The following is a 17,239-nucleotide window of genomic DNA, read 5'->3' on the forward strand; positions in this document are numbered from 1 at the left end:
TGATGTCAAATCTTCACTGAAGTCTACTATGCTGTCGTACGTCTCATTCTGCATGTAAAACTGGCCCCAAAACCTCACCTCGAGTTCCTATCTTTGTCTTTGTCTCAAATATCTTCTGAATAAATCCTTGAACAACAATTGCTAGTCAGGAAAACCCGGAATATACGGTGCCATTTACCAAAGGGAGGCCCAAAATAGCAGGAGTTGAAGTGACTCCATGACATTTTTTTTCCATTTTCTTCTTTCCTAAACTTATAGATTTCCCAAATCCAAGCAATGCTGCTTTGAGTGGGTACAAAGTAAACTAAGCAAAGCAGTCAACAGGAAAAGAAAATCAACATGTTGAGACATGTCTAACCACAAGCTATCTAGTTATAAACAGGATCCATTCTGTTAATATACATCCTGATTAAGAAAGTATATAAATTAATTCCTAAATCAGGTCACTCATCTTCTGCCTAGCAACTGATCTTTTCACTTCCCAAATTAATCAGCACTGAGAAATGGAAGCTGGCACTGGTGAGACTTGAGTACCTTAGTAAAATGTTCTTTCTAAATGCAAGGGAAGTGGATAAAAGTCCCTGGATAAACCAATAAGGACATAAGAAATGCCATACTGGGTGAGACCAAGAGTCCATTAAGCCCAGTATCCTGTTTCCAACAGTGGCCAATCCAAGTCACAAGTACCTGGCAAGTACCCAAACATTAGTTAGATCACAAGCTACTATTGTTTATTAACTACCTAAATAGCAGTTTATGGATTTAACCTCTAGGAACTTATCCAAACCTTTTTTAAACCCAGTTACACTAACTGCTGAAACCACATCCTCTGGCAATGAATTCCAGAGCTTAACTATGGTTGAGTGAAAAAGAATTTTCTTCGATTTGTTTTAAATGAGCTATTTGCTAACTTCATGGAATTCTCCCTGGTCCTTCTATTATCTGAGAGAGTAAAAAAACGATTTACATTGACTAGTGCAAGTCCTTTCATGATTTTGTAGTCGTCTCTTCTCCAAACTGAACAGCCCTAACTTCTTTAGCCTTTCCTCATAGAGTAGCCATTCCATACCCCTTATCATTTTGGTCGCCCTTCTCTGCTCTTTCTCCAGTGCAGCTATATCCTTTTTGAGATGCAGTGACCAGAATTGCACACAGTACTCAAGGTGCAGTCTCACCATGGAGTGATGCAGAGAGATTATGACATCCATCATTTTATTTGCCATTCCCTTCCTAATAATTCCTAACATTCTGTTTGCTTTTTTGGTCACCACAGCACACTGGGCCGACGATTTTAATATATTATCCACTATGATGTCTTGATCTCTTTCCTGGGTGATAACTGCTAAGATTGAACCTAACATTGTGTAACTACAGCGAGGGTTATTTTTCCCTATATGCATCACTTTGCACTTGTCCACGTTAAATTTCATCTGCCATTTGGAAGTCCTATCTTCCAGTCTCAAAAGGTCCTTTAGCAATTCATCACAATCCGCTTAAGAATAGCTACTCTGCAAAATTTTTTTGTCATCTGCAAATTTGATCACCTCACTCGTCGTACCCCTTTCCAGATCATTTATAAATATATTTAAAAACACAGGTCTAAGTACAGATCCCTGAGGCACTCCACTGTTTACCTTTTTCCACTGTGAAAACTGACCATTTAATCCTACTCTCTTGTTTCCTGTCTTTTAACCAACTTGCAATCCACAAAAGGACATCATCTCCTATCCCATGACTTTTTAGTTTTCTTAGAAGCCTCTCATGCGGGACTTTGTCGAACGCCTTCTGGAAATCAAAATACACCACATCTATTGGTTCACCTCTGGCCACATGTTCATTCACCCCTTCAAAAAATGTAGGAGATTTGTGAGGGAAGACTTCCCTTGGGTAAATTCATGTTGGCTGTGTCCCATTAAACCATGTCTATCTAAATGTTTTGTGATTTTATTCTTTATAACAGTTTCCATGATTTTTCCCAGCACTGAAGTCAGGCTCACCAGTCTATAGTTTCCCAGATCACTCCTGGATCCCTTTTTAAATATCGGGATTACATTGGTCATCTTCCAGTCTTCAGGTACATCGGATGATTTTAATGATAGGTTACAAATTTTTACTAATAGTTCTGAAATTTCATGTTTTAGTTCTTTCAGAACTAAAATCCAAACCGATCAAGAAGTTTAGACTCCTCATTTTAATATCTAAGAAGATGTATTTATCTTCTTAGCCAGCAGTTTATTTAGTACTATTTGTGATTCATCCCAGAAGAGAAATGGATGATGTCAAAAGTCATGACAAAACTATGCCAAAATGGAGAGGAAAGAAATCCAGCAAGAAAGAGGTTGTGAGAATCCTATAAATCTTGAGGAACTCTGATTAGCTAATTAGTGGTCTAGTCTTTGCTACCCTTTGAAAAAATCCTTAAGTATACACTAAAGACATTGACAAGCTGATGCAATAAAGTGCACCCAGCCTAGCACACAGGTTTATGTGCAGTTGGACGTGGATTTTGGACTTTTAGACTAGCACCCAATGCAATAAGGGGATTAGTGTGTCCAAAACGCATGCCCAAACAACTGCTTAGTAGAGATGAGCTTCGTTTTTCTGGCTCGGGTCGGGTTTCAGTTTCGGCACTTCATGGGAAAACTCATTTTCCCATGGATCGTTTTTTGCTAAAAGTGAAACTGGAACCCGAACCCGGAACCAGAAAAACGAATAAAAAAAACCAAACCATGAATCGGGAAAAAAAACGCGAATCGGGAAAATAAACCCACCCCAACCCTTAAATTTAACTTTCTTACACCCCCCCACCATCCCGATCCCTCCCCAAGACTTACTAAAAGTCCCTGGTGGTCCAGCAGGGTCCCGCGAGCGATCTTTCCCTCCATGTCGTCGGGCTGTCGGGCCTACTATGACTCAAAATGGCACCAATAGCCTTGCCCTTACGATGTCACAGAGGTCAGGAGTCCCCCCCAAGACTTGCCAAAAGTCCCTGGAGATCCAGCGGAGGTCCGGAGCGATCTCCTGCACTCGGGCCATCGGCTGCCAGTATTCAAAATGGCACCGATAGTCTTGCCCTTACGATGTCACAGGGGCTACCGGTGCCATTAGTCAGCCCCTGTCACATGCTCCTACCAGTCCCTGTGACATCGTAAGTGCAAGGCTATCGGCGCCATTTTGAGTCATAGCAGGCCCGACAGCATGGAGGGAGAGATTGCTCGCGGGACCCCGCTGGACCACCAGGGACTTTTAGTAAGTCTTGGGGAGGGATCGGGATAGTGGGGGGGGGGGGTGTAAGAAAGTAAAATTTAAGGATTGGGGTGGATTTTTTTGGTTTTTTAAAAAATAAATGTGCCCCTCCCCCCGCACTAACCCGAAAAACGAATTTTCCCCGAAGCTCGGGGAAAATCCATTTCGTGGTTCAGGTCCCCCCGAACCACAACGAATTAGGCAATTTTGTTGAAATTGCCTAATTCGTAATAAATGAATGCACATCTCTACTGCTTAGCCGATAGCACTCATCACATGTTAATTCCATGTAGATGAGGTTATTAGCTATTACCCCCCTGATGCAGAAAATCCTCTGATACCCAACGCACGCTTGTTAACGCGGCAAACTTAACTCCAGCCCCGGAGCTGGCGTTAAGTCATTCCGCGAGTCAAGGGCTCATGGCAACAGCTGCCTCTGGCAATTCTTGGGTGCCGGTGGCGGCTGTGGGCTCTGGCCATGATGTGTGGGGCTCACTTCACAAATGCAGCAGCAGCAGCCCTGCCCCCACCGCCTCTCCCGCCCCTTGCTTTCCTCTGATCATAAAGTGCTTTTTCGGGAGTTGTTTTTCCCTTTCCCTGCTTGCCCTCTTTCACAGTTTAAGCGAGGTGGATTTGAGCTGAGCTGGGCTGAAAATCTGGACCCCTGAATCCTGGTTTTCCTGTGCCTGTAGAAAAGGCAGAGTTGTTGTTTGTTTTTTTGGGGGGGCACAGCCACGTCCCCTGGGCGTCTGATGCATTTGAGCGCTAGGAACGCACAATTTTTCCCAAGTACGTCATTTTTATCGCGGCAGCTCATTTTAATATTGCATCGGGCACCTAGGACAGGTGGCTGTGTGCGTGTTAGGACAAAGGTCACTTGAATACGAGTTCCCGTCTTAACGCGCATCTTCTTGCATCAGCCTGACAGTGTGCATCAGCCTGACAGTGTGCATCAGCATGACAGTGTGCATCGGCCTGACAGTGTGTAATTGCTCAAGCTTTTGAGAAGTGCAAGAATGCAGCCAAAGCATTCCAGAGGCAAAGTTATAACCTTAGTCAACAGGCCTCAACCACATTTGGTCCACTCTTCCCAAAGGTGCCTGTTAAAGACGGGTCTTGTCTGCCTACTCAATTCTCAGTTTTCAGCTAAAATTTGTAATTATTGTTATCACAGGTCGTTTCCAGGTCAGCTCCTGGGGTCAGAGTACAGGGTTCAGCGATAAGCTCTTCAGGGAAGGAGCCCAGACACCAGCTTAAGTCTCAGTTTTCTTGCCCAATGCAACTCACTTAGGAGGGTAACTAAACAGTCATAATCCACACCTTCTAATATTCAAATAAAGTCTTCTGAAAAAAAACAACCCCACACTCAAGATGTATTTTTATCAAAAGAGAAAATCCACCCCCACCCTCCACACACACACACACTCAAAATGAAAATGAATCTGCAGGAAATTACTTCTTGTATACTTGAAATCTTATCATCCTTTAAATACCATTTAAGAGTCCAGCTCTGGGCCAGCTTGAAAATGTTTTCAAAAGGTCATTTGCATATTGAAATCCAACTACCCTCGCAAACATTTACTAGTCCCTTTCATAAGCTTATGATTGTTCCGGATTCTGAGCCCCTGAGACACTGGGACTCGGCTACAACCATCCACATTAGCTTTTTAAAGTCCTCAAGCTTACATTTAAATCTCCGGGATAGCATTCTTTTCGGTCAGTGTAGATCAACAAACTGTCCTACTTGGTTCACCATGCTAGAAATGAATATGAACCTGCAGGTCCCATGAAAGCTCTTCTCGGAAGTTGTAATACAAAGCACATAAATGGCAAATATAAACTCTTGCTTATTGTTCAGAAAACTCCATAGCTCATTACTCAGCAGCAATATCAGGGTAACACTTCCATTTCCTCAGCTAGATCCAGAAACCTCTGAATGTTTTCCTGCTCCTGCTCCTTGATTTCACTTTCCTTCCTCTCTAACAGACCATTGCAGTACCATGCGCTGAGCCGAGCACATGGGTTAATGAGCGCTTGGACGCGCATTTTGGACGTGCGTCCCTAACCGCCAATTCAGTAAGGGGATCAGCGTGTCCAAAATTCACGTCCAAACTCGCGCGGAGCTAATAGTGCTCATCACATAGAAATTCCATGTAGATGAGGCTATTAGCTATTACCTGGCAATGCAAAAAAAATCCCTGAGCACCGAAGGTACACTTTATTTATTTATTTTATTTTCTCTTTATTGAATTTTTACTTTATAACAACAAAATCTTTCCACTGTGTTTAAGAAATACAAGTGTTTATAACAATGTAACAAATCATTAAATATCTAGAAATCTATTTTCAGAAAGAGATATTACTATATCTCGCACTTCTCAACATCATAGAGGAAAATCTGAAGAGAGGGTGTAAAAGAAAAAACAAGGAGTTTAATCTATACCGATTTCTAAAAGGAGGAAAAGTATAGCCATCCTGACGGTTTCCCACATGCTTATTTCAATTAGAACCACTTCTGCTCAAATTAATGACAGGTACATGCCTTCTAGCATTCAAGAAATCCCTTAATTGCACAGGATCTAAGAAAATGTATGCATTCCCTAACAACTTCACTATACATTTACATGGATACTTAACAGAGAAACTTGCACCCAAAGAAATTATTTCAGGTTTTAATTCCAAAAATGCTTTATGGCGAATTTGGGTGGGTTTGACCTTGTCAGGATAGATTCTTACCATTCCCTCCTGAAATGGTGTGTTTAATTTTTTGAAATAGGAACGCATGACTATATTCAAATCATATTCTGAATGAAATGTCACTAGTAGTATTGCTCTACTTGTAACTTCTATAGCAGATTCTTCCAAATATTGAGTGAAATTGGAGAGGTTCTCCACAGGATTAAATCTCGATGAGTTTTGCTTTTGAGAAAGAAAAATTACTCTCTTCACCGCAGGAATTTTCTCTGAAGGGATTTTTAAAATATCCCCCAAATATTTTTTTAAGGTAATCAAACTCAGTTCATCTTTTGTCTTGGGAAAGTTTAACATCTGCAGATTGAGGTGTCAAATTGAGTTTTCTAAGAACTCCATTTTCCTCACAGAAGCCAACCGTTCTCGGGTAAATACTGCTGTTGTATTTTTTAGGATTTTCACCTCCTCTTCCAATTTTTGAATAATAGTACATTGCTCCTGCAGAATACATTGATGATCTAGGGCTACCAAATCTAATTTTGAAGAAACTCCTTGCAATTTTTGGGACTGTTCCTGAAGGGTAGTGGTAAAACCTGCCATTAAGTCCCAAAGAGAGTCTAGCGTGACAACTGTTGGTTTTATAATCCCCACTGTGCCTTGACTCACCCCGCCAGCACCAGCCACAAATTCACTTCCATCTGCCGCCACCGGCAGGTCATCTCCATCGACTTCCTCTCTCTCTCCGGAGAACTCCAAAGCCTGGTCTGGGGTCAACGTCCGCACACGCCCAGGATTGGCACCGCTGACTCCGTCCGACTGAGGCAATACAGTAGGTCTCCCTCCTATTTCCCCAGTGACTTCGATACCTTCTGAGGGAGAAGTTGAAAACAATTGTCGTAGGTCTGGGGGGCTCAAAGTTATTTCCCCCGGCGAGAGCTGAGCTCCTCTCTCAGCGCCGCCAGCGGGGGTTAATGCCCTCAATTCTGCCGTAGAACATGCAAACTCCTGAATCAGCCATTGATCCGATGGAGGGTTAGGTTCGGGCGGAAAACCCTAACTCTTCCCTTTCTCTTATGAGGCATAGTCCAAAAATTCAGGGGAAATTCAAAGGTAAAACGCTGAACAATCGGGAGCAGTTTCCATTCAGGTGGCCATATTGAATCCGCCCCCACTCTTGAAGGTACATTTTTTAACCCATCAAATTTTACATCTGTCCGGAGCAGGAGTAAAGTCTTCCCGCACATCAAGGTCTCAGCTTAAAAACAAAAAAAAGCTGCTTTTCTGTGTGGAAGAACCACAGAAAGCCGCACCATGGAAAAAAAAAGTCTTGACGTACAAAAAAATAAATTTCAGGCTGCACAATATACACCCACAATATGCACGCTCAGGGCCCGGGTATACTCTGTGTAAGTATTGTGGCAGTAAATTAACTGCTGCGGAATAAAACGGATGCTCATAAATTGAGCATCCATTTTGGTTACCTGCACACAGAGAGCACTTAATATTAATTTATTCACTGCTTCATTTACTGTCGATTGGTCCATTCACTGTCACGTCAGTGAAAGGACCAATCTCCTTTCAGAAGGCTGGCCTGAAAGGGGATTGGTCCTTTTCACTGACACTGACACTTGTCAGTGAAAAGGACCAATCGGGAACAGCCCTTCCGGGGGCTGGGGAGGGAGGTTTAGCCAAGATGTTGTGGACGCACAGTCACTTCTCCTGGGTGCTCGATGCAGAGTGCAGGGGATGCACAAATGATCCACTGTGCATCCCTTTTAGCTCAGCAGCTCTCCACCTTTCCAGTCCTCACGATCCCCACCCCTGGAATCCCATTGGTCATACCATCTGCTAAGAAATCAGGGAAATGTAGTTCTCCTGTAGCTATTCCTTGGTGTGACATTTGATCCCTCCTCTGAGGCTCCTCTCTCTGTATGGGGTGGATTTGCCTATCGGGGGATCGGGCATCCCCTGGTGGGCCGGTCGCTCTGGTCATGTGGTCTGCTGAGCGCAGCCACGACAGAGCCGCGCTCGGCAGACCACGGGGTATCTCCTGGGCGGAAAATCCCTGGGCAGATCTTTACCCGGAATCCACCCCTGCCTCTGTACCATTCCAATCCCACTTACTCTTGGGGATTGTAGTGCTCTCGTACCTCTTTAACTTCCTCTGTGCTGTCTTTGATCCCATGAACTAATAAAGGGTAAGCATTTCTTTGGCTCTTTAAAGCTAGATTTAACACTTTTCTACTTGGATCCTTTCGAGATCGTGTACAATTCCCACCTCTTTATATCACTGTAAAAGTTTAAAATAAATCATTTTTATTTTATTGAATGATTTTCTCTCAACTGAGTTGTGTCTCTGGGGAAGGATTTTTTTTTTTTTAATGTAAAGCACCATTTTTGTATAACACATGTTGAAACAGTTCACATACCCTAGAGTCAGAACAAGGCTTTTTTTGGTTAAACAAGATCACTATCAGTCTAGTACTGATGATACAAACTTTGATGTAGCACAGATTTACAAATTACATCACCCCCCCAAAACATATTTGGGATATTTTTGTATCTTGTGAACTACAGAAAACAACAAAGTTGAAAATCCAGAGTTAGGGGTCAAACACTGAAATTAATCTCCATTAAATGCAAAATTTAGGGAGCTTCTGTAAGATTTGAATAAGGGTATTGTTGCAGTCATTTCAGCTTGTTACAGCTGTTTTCAGAATGTTTTCAAAATGTTGCCAAAAATGTGCCTCTATCAGTGGAATTTTATAGCACCAGAAAGAAATGTTCTGGCCTATTGCAGAAAGCATGTAAATATGAAAAAAAAGCTCACATGAACTTTAAAACAGAAAGCTTCAAAACAGAAGTTGCTTGAGCCAGCGTTTCTTTGGAATGTGGTTCCATGTTCCTAGGTTAATAGGAAATACCGTATGTCTGATCTGCTCCAAAAGCTGCCATTTTACCAATTTTGAATATAGAACAAACTGAAACACATTTTTCCTGATGGTGTTGGGCAAACTGAGACAGAACAAAAACCATCAGTTTGCCTCCTAAATACATAAAGGCCTGCAAGGATCCACTGGCTCTTCCCTCGCCCCCCAAGGTCAGAGGTTGTGTCAAGTTGATGAGTTAGAAAATGCTGCTGTATTGATAGAGAGAGATGGACAATGCACGGATGTCTCCCTGTAATAGATGACTTTCTGATGGTAATTTGTCCTTGCAACCAGAATGTTAAGAAAGACCTTTGATGCTTGTTGGATAGATAAACTTGCTGGAGATGAGTACTAATACCCTATTGGTCTTGCATAAGACTGGACTCTTTGCAGGTGGTCATTGGGGCGGGGAGGAGGAATGGAACAATTTTCAAAGGGAAAGAAGAGAAAAGGGCTGGGACTGTCCCAGCAAAGTACCTGCAGGGAAGTTGCACTTTTAAGCTCTGCAAGCACTGAAGTTCCCCCTCTCCCCCCCCGCAGGCTAGAAATTTTCAAAGGGAAAGCCTCAGGGAGTTTCCATTTGGAAATGAGTTTGCAGGCTCTCAAGTATGCTGCAAACTCCCTAGAGAGTTGGAATATTAACCTTGCTATTTATTGGACAGAAAATTAAGAATTATCACATTATATGGTATGTGAATGTTTTCCATCACAAAAGTTCCCTTCTGAAGAAGCATGTGGCCTTGAAAGCTCCTCGTTGGATGATTCTTACATTGGGCCAAGGCGAGGTTTTGCTACCTAAAAGGAATCTTTGGAACTGTTGAAGGAGGAATTGATTTTGTTTTGCATTTTGGAAGTGTTTACCTATCAGCTTGTTTTGGACCGTACATTCTGGGGCCGATGCAATAAATGAGCTCGGAAAGCGAGCATTCAGTGTTGAGCGCCCGCTTTCCTAACGCGCGCCAGGCACCTCTCCTGGGTGCGCGATGCAATATGTAAATGAGGGGTTGCACTGCCAAGGAGGCCCCAGGGTCTATTGCACGCCCCTAGCACCTCCTTGCCAGCGGGTGCCCAGGAGAGGTCGGCTGTCCACGGGTTAGGAAAATGGATGCTTATTAACTGAGCCTCTGTTTCCCTAACCTGATCACGGCACTTTTTTTTAATTAATTTTTTTAAAACCTTTAAAATTTTTGATTCCTTCGACTTAATATCGCCATGATATTAAGTTGGAGGATGTACAGAAAAGCAGTATTTTCTGCTTTTTTGTACAACCTTTTGGGGTGCTCAGAAATTAACTGCTGTTTTGGGCAGGTATTAATTTCTGAGCATAAACGTGCAGGTCTGGTGCACATTTATTTTTTACATTTGGGGTGAATAACTAATAGCCTCATCAATATGCATTGGCATGTGATGAGCACTATTAGTTTTGCTGGGGGGGGGGGGGGGAGGTTTGGATGCGCTAATCTCCTTATAGCATAAAGAGCTGTGGACGCGCTCCAAATCGCGTGTCCAACCGCAGGTTAAACAGTGCCGCTTGGCTGAGCGCACTGTTTTGCATCGGCCCCTCTATGAAACAGAAAATATTTTGCAAGGACTACTGAATGGCATTCCTGTGTCAGTGTTAACCAGACAAGATGTCAGAAAATAGGGCAGTTTACAGGGAACCTGCTTAAACCCTTCATTGTAACTCTTTAAAAAATGACAGTATCCAGTCTTCACAACAAATGCACTGAGTTAGGAATAAAAGAAATTCCCGTGCAATTCAGGGAAGAGAGGGCTCCGGAGAACAGCAATTATGTTGCTTCTGCTGCTATTGGTTATTCGACAGCATGGAAAAAAACCCAAACTACCCACCCCCGTTTACAAAAGATATAGCACTAAAGAAAAGTCCTGTAATTCAATTAAACATGAATTCATCAAGCAAAAATGATGACGAATGCAACCTGAACTAATCTGCATCAGTCCATCATGCCAGCAAGCGAGCTTGCAGCACCTGTGGTGAGACGCTCTTGCCCAGAAATAGGCGAGGTGTTCGCCTAGACTGGGAAACCCGAAAGGGGTGGGGGGGGGGGGGGGAGCAGCCCCTCTCACCCCTCCCCCTCCATGCTCCCATCCCTGCTCTTGCTGATGCGCGAGCGGGCTCGCTGTACGTCACCGCCGGCAGCTGTAAGGGTGCAGCTCGGCTTTTACCGCAGCGTGATGCAGTTGTGCATAATTCAGCGCGCTGGGCTGGTAAACAAACAGGAGGGAGGCAGCCGAGCGGAACGGCCCTACCACGCAATCAGTACAGCGGCTCTTCCGAAGAGAACCGGTGAAATTCCTCCCCTCTGCAGCAGAAGACAGCCTCGCTGGGGCGTCAAGTTGCTGCTCGGTGTTTGCCGGGCGGGGAGGGGGTGGGGGGGGAGGGGAGGGGAGGCAGGTAATAGGCATCCAATCTTATCTGCCTGCCAGCCAGCCCCCTAAGGGAAGAGGCTGTAGCGAGGCAGCCAGCATGAGATTATAAAAGGGCAGCTCAGACACCCGGCAAGGAGGAATCCTGACAGTGTTTATCCAGCGGCTGCTGACTGTTGTGCAGGAGACAAAGAGATCAGACACGTTCTGTCCCTATCGGTACCTAGCCAAATGCTGCCATTGAGTGGATCTTCAGTGAGAGCCAGGAAAAAAATGCAGCAAAGAAAAAACTGAACACGAAGAGTACAGGACACGCAGCTCAAGCTTTTTTTTTTTTTTTTTAATGAGGACTACCTACCGGGAACGGAAGAAGTGGCTCTGCAGAGACTTCATTTCCTCCCCTGACCTCTAGTTTTCCTCACTGACGGGTGACAGCCACCTCTCCCCACAGTGTACCTGCTCAGACTCTGGAGCTACTCTGTAGGCAGCAGCAGCAGCTATGGCTAGCCAGCAGGATTCAGGCTTTTTTGAAATCAGTATCAAATATTTACTGAAATCCTGGAGCAATAGTGAGTAAAGAGAGAATCCTCTTTTCATATTGTATGCATTTGTGTTATGATCAGTGGTGAGGCTAATAACAAGGATGGGTGAGAATCAGGAATCTGCAGTGTGTTTCCCTTATCAGCGAACTAAGCCGTGTTTTCCATTCTATCTGCTGCAGAAGAATGGAAATGTCAAAGATCTGAATCTCTCTCCCTAAAGTGTGAGGACTCTAATGGGATTACAGTAGATTTTTGATTGAATGAATTTGCAGGTCAGGCTAGCTGCTTTCAGGCTGTCTTTCAGAGTCCTGTGGGGTTCAGCCAGCATTTCTTCTCTTGGTTTATTGAATTTTTCAGTCTGTAGCTAAATATTGTTGAGGCGGTGTTTAATCAAAGGACTGGCACAAGTTCAGAGTACTTTAATAAAGGTTTATATAATCATATTATGTTTAAAAAATGCACTTCTGAGATGCCAAGTATCTGGCTTTGTAAATCTTTCATTTTAACACAAAAACCAGCTAATAAATGTTAATATGAGGTGCCAGCTTCACCATATCACTTCACTTGTGTAGACCATTCAAATTAAAATGTAGTGTTTTCCAGTAAAAGGTCATCATTTTTTTTTAATGCAAGTCATGGCTAATAGAAATGTAAACAGTGAGCATTAACTCTTCAGCAACCACTCAGTATGTTGCTTTAATTTTTAGTAAGGAAGTGGTCCTTTATCTCTAACAGCTGAAGCTGTCTCAGCTTCCAGGGAAGTACTAGGATACCTGAATCCATGCATCTGTCTGCTAGATTTGCTTGTAAAGGCAGGCACGTTTTAAATGAGGGAGGCCTTTGGATTTTTTGTATTCTGAAAACAATGAAGGGGGCATATCTGCCTGATTTGCTTTTGTTTTCAGGGTAGAGTTTCAGGTTAGTGATGATTAGGCTAACTCAAGAGACTTTGGAAATCTCTCAAATACCATCTTGATTTGAACGATCAGATCTAAATTACATATACAGAATAGCTCTAGCAGCATACTGTGCTATACTGTAGATGTTATGTAAAATGATCTTTGGCAGTATCATAGCTAAACACTTAACTTTCCACATGTCTAAACTATAGGGTCATGTCTAAATATTCGTTCTGTGCTATACAGTGTGTGGATTCTGATGAGCACTGCTGCAGCTGTGCACCTCCCTTTCAAGCGAAGCTATTGTACTGCCATCCTGGAAGAACATGTCGCATGTCTGATGACATCATAGTTAGCTTTGTTCTGCATTGGCTGGCATTCTGTTCAGGATAACAATAACAGCTTCAGTATGCAATGGTTCCTTCCTCATTGAGGGATGGGCCTTTGGTGGCGTAGCTTGGTGATTAAGCTTCAGCGTCATCACGGGATTTCGTGACTGTATGCGGGAGTGAGTCATCAGAAATGTGTGTCAAGGTGAAAGCTTGAGTGTTTTTCTCTTTGAGCATTCAAAGCTAAACTGAACCCTGCCCTAAAAGCTACCCTCAGTATATCCTCAGTATAATCCGAAAATACTACCTCGACCATAGACCTAAAACGAATGTTAGCATCTAATTGTAAACCTAATCTGCATTCCTTGATCTAATCGTGGAGATGGGACTAACATCTGTAATGGGCCTGTGCTAGTGTCCAGCATAAGCTAGCCAAGCAGGGTCCACCAAGGACTGGGGGACCTGAACACTTCACAGAGGGAATAGAGCAGCGACAGGGAAATATCAAATGAAACCTTTAGAAAAGAGATAATGGAGTGGTGTGTTATGACAAACCTTAATATCTGTGTGGATATTGGGGCAGGTATTTCTTTTTGAAATGTCTACAAAAGTTGTCTCTGTTTTTGCCCATATAGGTGAAATAATTTAAGGATTTGCTCAGAACACTGGGGTAGTGTTTAAGAATATCTTTAGTATTTTTGTTTTTTTTACATAATGTGCAGATCAGCAGCTGGCTGTGTTTCACAGTACTCTGCATGCTACAGTAATTTTGGAACTTTAACTGAAAGACAGTTGGTAGTGGGTTTGAAAAAGCTGCTTTTCTATTGTCCCTGCAGATCAGCCATTCAGAAAGAAAAGGTCAAAGAAGATGCAGCGTTTTTCTCTTTTGTTTGTGATGCATTCTTTTCTGTCTCTTCTATTTAATTTCCTGGCATCCCTTCTGCAACACAGGTAGTTAGGATGCTTCTCTCCCTCTCCCTCCTTCTGCCTCCCACTACCCAATCCCCCAAAGACGCAAATACAATTGAGCCAACACCATTTTAAGTAATAAAAGCCAAGGTCACAGCTTTATTCAGTTTTACAACATAACCACTCCCTTTTGGTACCCAAGCCAACCTAAAGTTAATTATGCATTGTTACCCCTGGTCCAGCATGGATCAGTTAGGCTCCAAGCTTTGTTTCGCCTGCCATGGAGCTGGCTGGGCCATCTGCTTCGGGCAGTAGCTAGCCCCTCGGCTGACATGAAACCCCCTGCAGCTTCCAGGAGGTAGACTCGCCTTATCGCCAAAGGCCCACTAGCAACCTTGACCCCTGCCCCCACCCCCCTCACCTTCCCCATCCACATGGTCAGAGTGGTCTCGCAAGGTTGAGTCCTGCCTGCTGATTTTCAGCAGCACTTAGTGCACCATTGGCTTGGACAGCTTGCCCCACCCCTAAGCTGCAATAAATGGAACAACCAGCCACCCCATGTTCCTGAAGGGAAGGAGAATGGGGAAGACTGTCTGCTCTTGCTCTTATGTGTCCCTCAGCCCCGCTCTTCTTGGCCACCTCTGCTCATCCACCTTTCCCAGAACCCCTGCGCTGGAAAGGGAAGGTCACGGGGGGGGGGAGGAAGTGAAGCCTATCAAGAAGAGACAGGGAGGTGAGGAAAGGAGCCGCCTTCCATTCTCAAGACCAGTGCTAGCTTTTTTGCTGTTCTGTGTGAGCATTTACTGTGCTGGCCCCCTCCTTGTTCTGTTTTTATTAATGCTTAATTTTTAAATCTGATTTCCTGTCAGGGCCAGTACCAAGGGTATTAGGTGCCCTATGAAAACCTTATAGCTTTGTTTCTCCACCTCCACCTCCACCCCTGGCCCTCCCCACACATAATTAAAAATTAAGCATTTATAAAAACAGATTTTACATGAAAAAGGACATTCAAAGTACAGTGTTTTGAGGTAACATTTTACATGCACTGTTGTGGTGCCAACCAGAAATCCTGCCAAAAAGACACTTGGAACCTGTATAGTATTAGGCCTATTATAATTCATGTTGGGTGTGGGCTTGGCCCTCAGAGAGTCATGAGTAAACTGAATTACAATATAGTAAACCTCTCATACCAGAACAGCACTAACTGCCAGCACTCAAACAGTAACAACCCTATCTATGAAAAGGCAACACTGCAAATATTATACCAGGCCCTAAACACCAAAATACTTCCTCTATTTGGAAAACAGAACAAGCCAGCTGTTATAGATCCCTACACACAACTACATGTTATAGATCCCTACACACAAACTACATGGTAGAAGAATACCTTACCGCTGTCACTCTTGCTGAACACAGATAGACCCTCACCAAATACAGAATAAAGTGACCATAAAGTAGAAATAGAAACATGTATACTAAAACTGAACTGGAAACTACAACAAGCTAGACTCTATATGTAACAATGGAAAAACAGAAACGTTACTTTTCCCCAGGAAACATCAAATACAATCAAGATATATAAAACAATCATAATAGTAAAACCATATTAATAAAAAGAATACATATTTTAAAACAGCTAAAGAATAGAATAACATTCAAAAATTAAAAACTCATACATATTTTTAAAACACCAAAAATATTTCAAATCAACTGATGTACTACTTAAAACTATTAAAGATTAAACATTCCCTGTTCTCCATACCTAGGAGCTTTTGATTTCCAGTGACTCTGAGATTGTCATGGATTATGTGAGTGGGAGGAGGTGGGCGCTCAAACTTTCTCCTCTCTGACTTATACATACTCTCTCACACATACACTCCCTTTCTCTTACACCACATACACTCTTTATCTCTCAAAAACATGATCTCACTAACACACACACTTCATCTGTCAGACATACATAATCCCTCTTTCATTCACACTTGTGCTCACTGACATACATACATAATCCCTTTTTCACTCAACAACTCTTCTGTCGTTCACACATGCTCACTGACACACACACACACTCTTTCTTGCTTACACATGCTTCCTCTCTTGCTCATATATGCTCACACACACACTCTCTCTCTCACACATACCCTCACTGACACATGCACACTCACACATGCACACACACACATCTTCTCTCACTCATATGCTCTCACTGACACACAAAATCCCTTTCTCAGTCATGCAGTCACTGTGTGTTCCAATGGTTTCTTATTCATGTTTTGTAAAAATGATATTGTCAGCATGCATCTCCATTCTTATCCTTTTATCATACATGTAATAAGGAAAGAAATGGTGATTCGGTTTTGTTTAAGCAAATGGACTCTCCACCTTCTTGAACCCCCTTAAGACGAGCCAAAGTCACATTTTGATATGTTTCAAAAGTGACTTTCCCAGCTTCCAGAGAGCATATTTTTATTGTATTTCATGTTTTATCATTGCAGACTATTGAAGATTTGAATGGATAGCAGAAGAGTTTAAAAAATGTAAATATGGCAGTGCCTCTTGAACCTTAATCATTTTGTAGTTTTTTTTAATGACTCTTTGTGGTAGATTTTTTTTTTCAAACTTGATTGTCAAACTTATTCAGAAGTGCCCTCTTTTGCTAGCTTCATCCAGAACAATTAGTCATTTAAAGGGCCTCAAGACAAGTGACTCAAAAGAAAGCTTGTTCAAAATATCAAGCCTTCTGTTTCCTCCTGAAGGACAGATATTGGGATGCTCACAAGGGCAGTGACAAGAGGCCAGATAGTGGTGCTGGATCAAGTCTGACTACTAGACACAGTTTGAACCAAACCAATCTGAAGTGCTTACAGGATATTTTCCCTCTCTGTCCAGGTCCCAGGCAAGTCTGCCTCTGCTGGCTGAAACGGGGAAGGATCTCCATAGAAAAACTCCAAATTTTATCCCAGGGGTAGGCAAATCCAGTCTTGGACTGCTGCATGAGATATATTTGCATGCACTGCCTCCATTGTATGCAAATACATCTCATGCATATTCATTGTGGATGTCCTGAAAACCAGACCTATTTGTGGCACTCCAGGAGCGGAATGCTGCCTACTCTACCCCTCTGTTCCCCCAAAGTATGTGAAATTCAGAGTGAGAAAGCTGAGCCAGTCGTCTCTGGCATAGGTGCCTCCACAGGCTGCAGTGTTATTTGACCTCAGGGGTAGGATAGCAGGTGGCTGCAAGTGCAAATATCAGAGAGCCCTATGTGAGAGACTCGAAGGATTCCAAACTCTGTCACAATGCAT

General features: G+C 43.0%; 1 protein-coding gene across 1 annotated transcript in view; it reads left to right on the plus strand.

The window, feature by feature from the left end:
• The first annotated feature begins 11,285 nt into the window (after positions 1 to 11,285).
• FRY (FRY microtubule binding protein) overlaps positions 11,286 to 17,239 on the plus strand; it is a 496,652-nt gene continuing 490,698 nt past the window's right edge. The window contains exon 1 of the mRNA XM_029602654.1: positions 11,286 to 11,824. Within this exon, the coding sequence (XP_029458514.1) occupies positions 11,755 to 11,824 (70 nt within the window). The 5' untranslated portion in view covers positions 11,286 to 11,754. The remainder of the gene's footprint in view (positions 11,825 to 17,239) is intronic.

Source organism: Rhinatrema bivittatum, chromosome 5, assembly GCF_901001135.1.
Source record: "Rhinatrema bivittatum chromosome 5, aRhiBiv1.1, whole genome shotgun sequence".
Lineage (NCBI taxonomy): Eukaryota > Metazoa > Chordata > Amphibia > Gymnophiona > Rhinatrematidae > Rhinatrema > Rhinatrema bivittatum.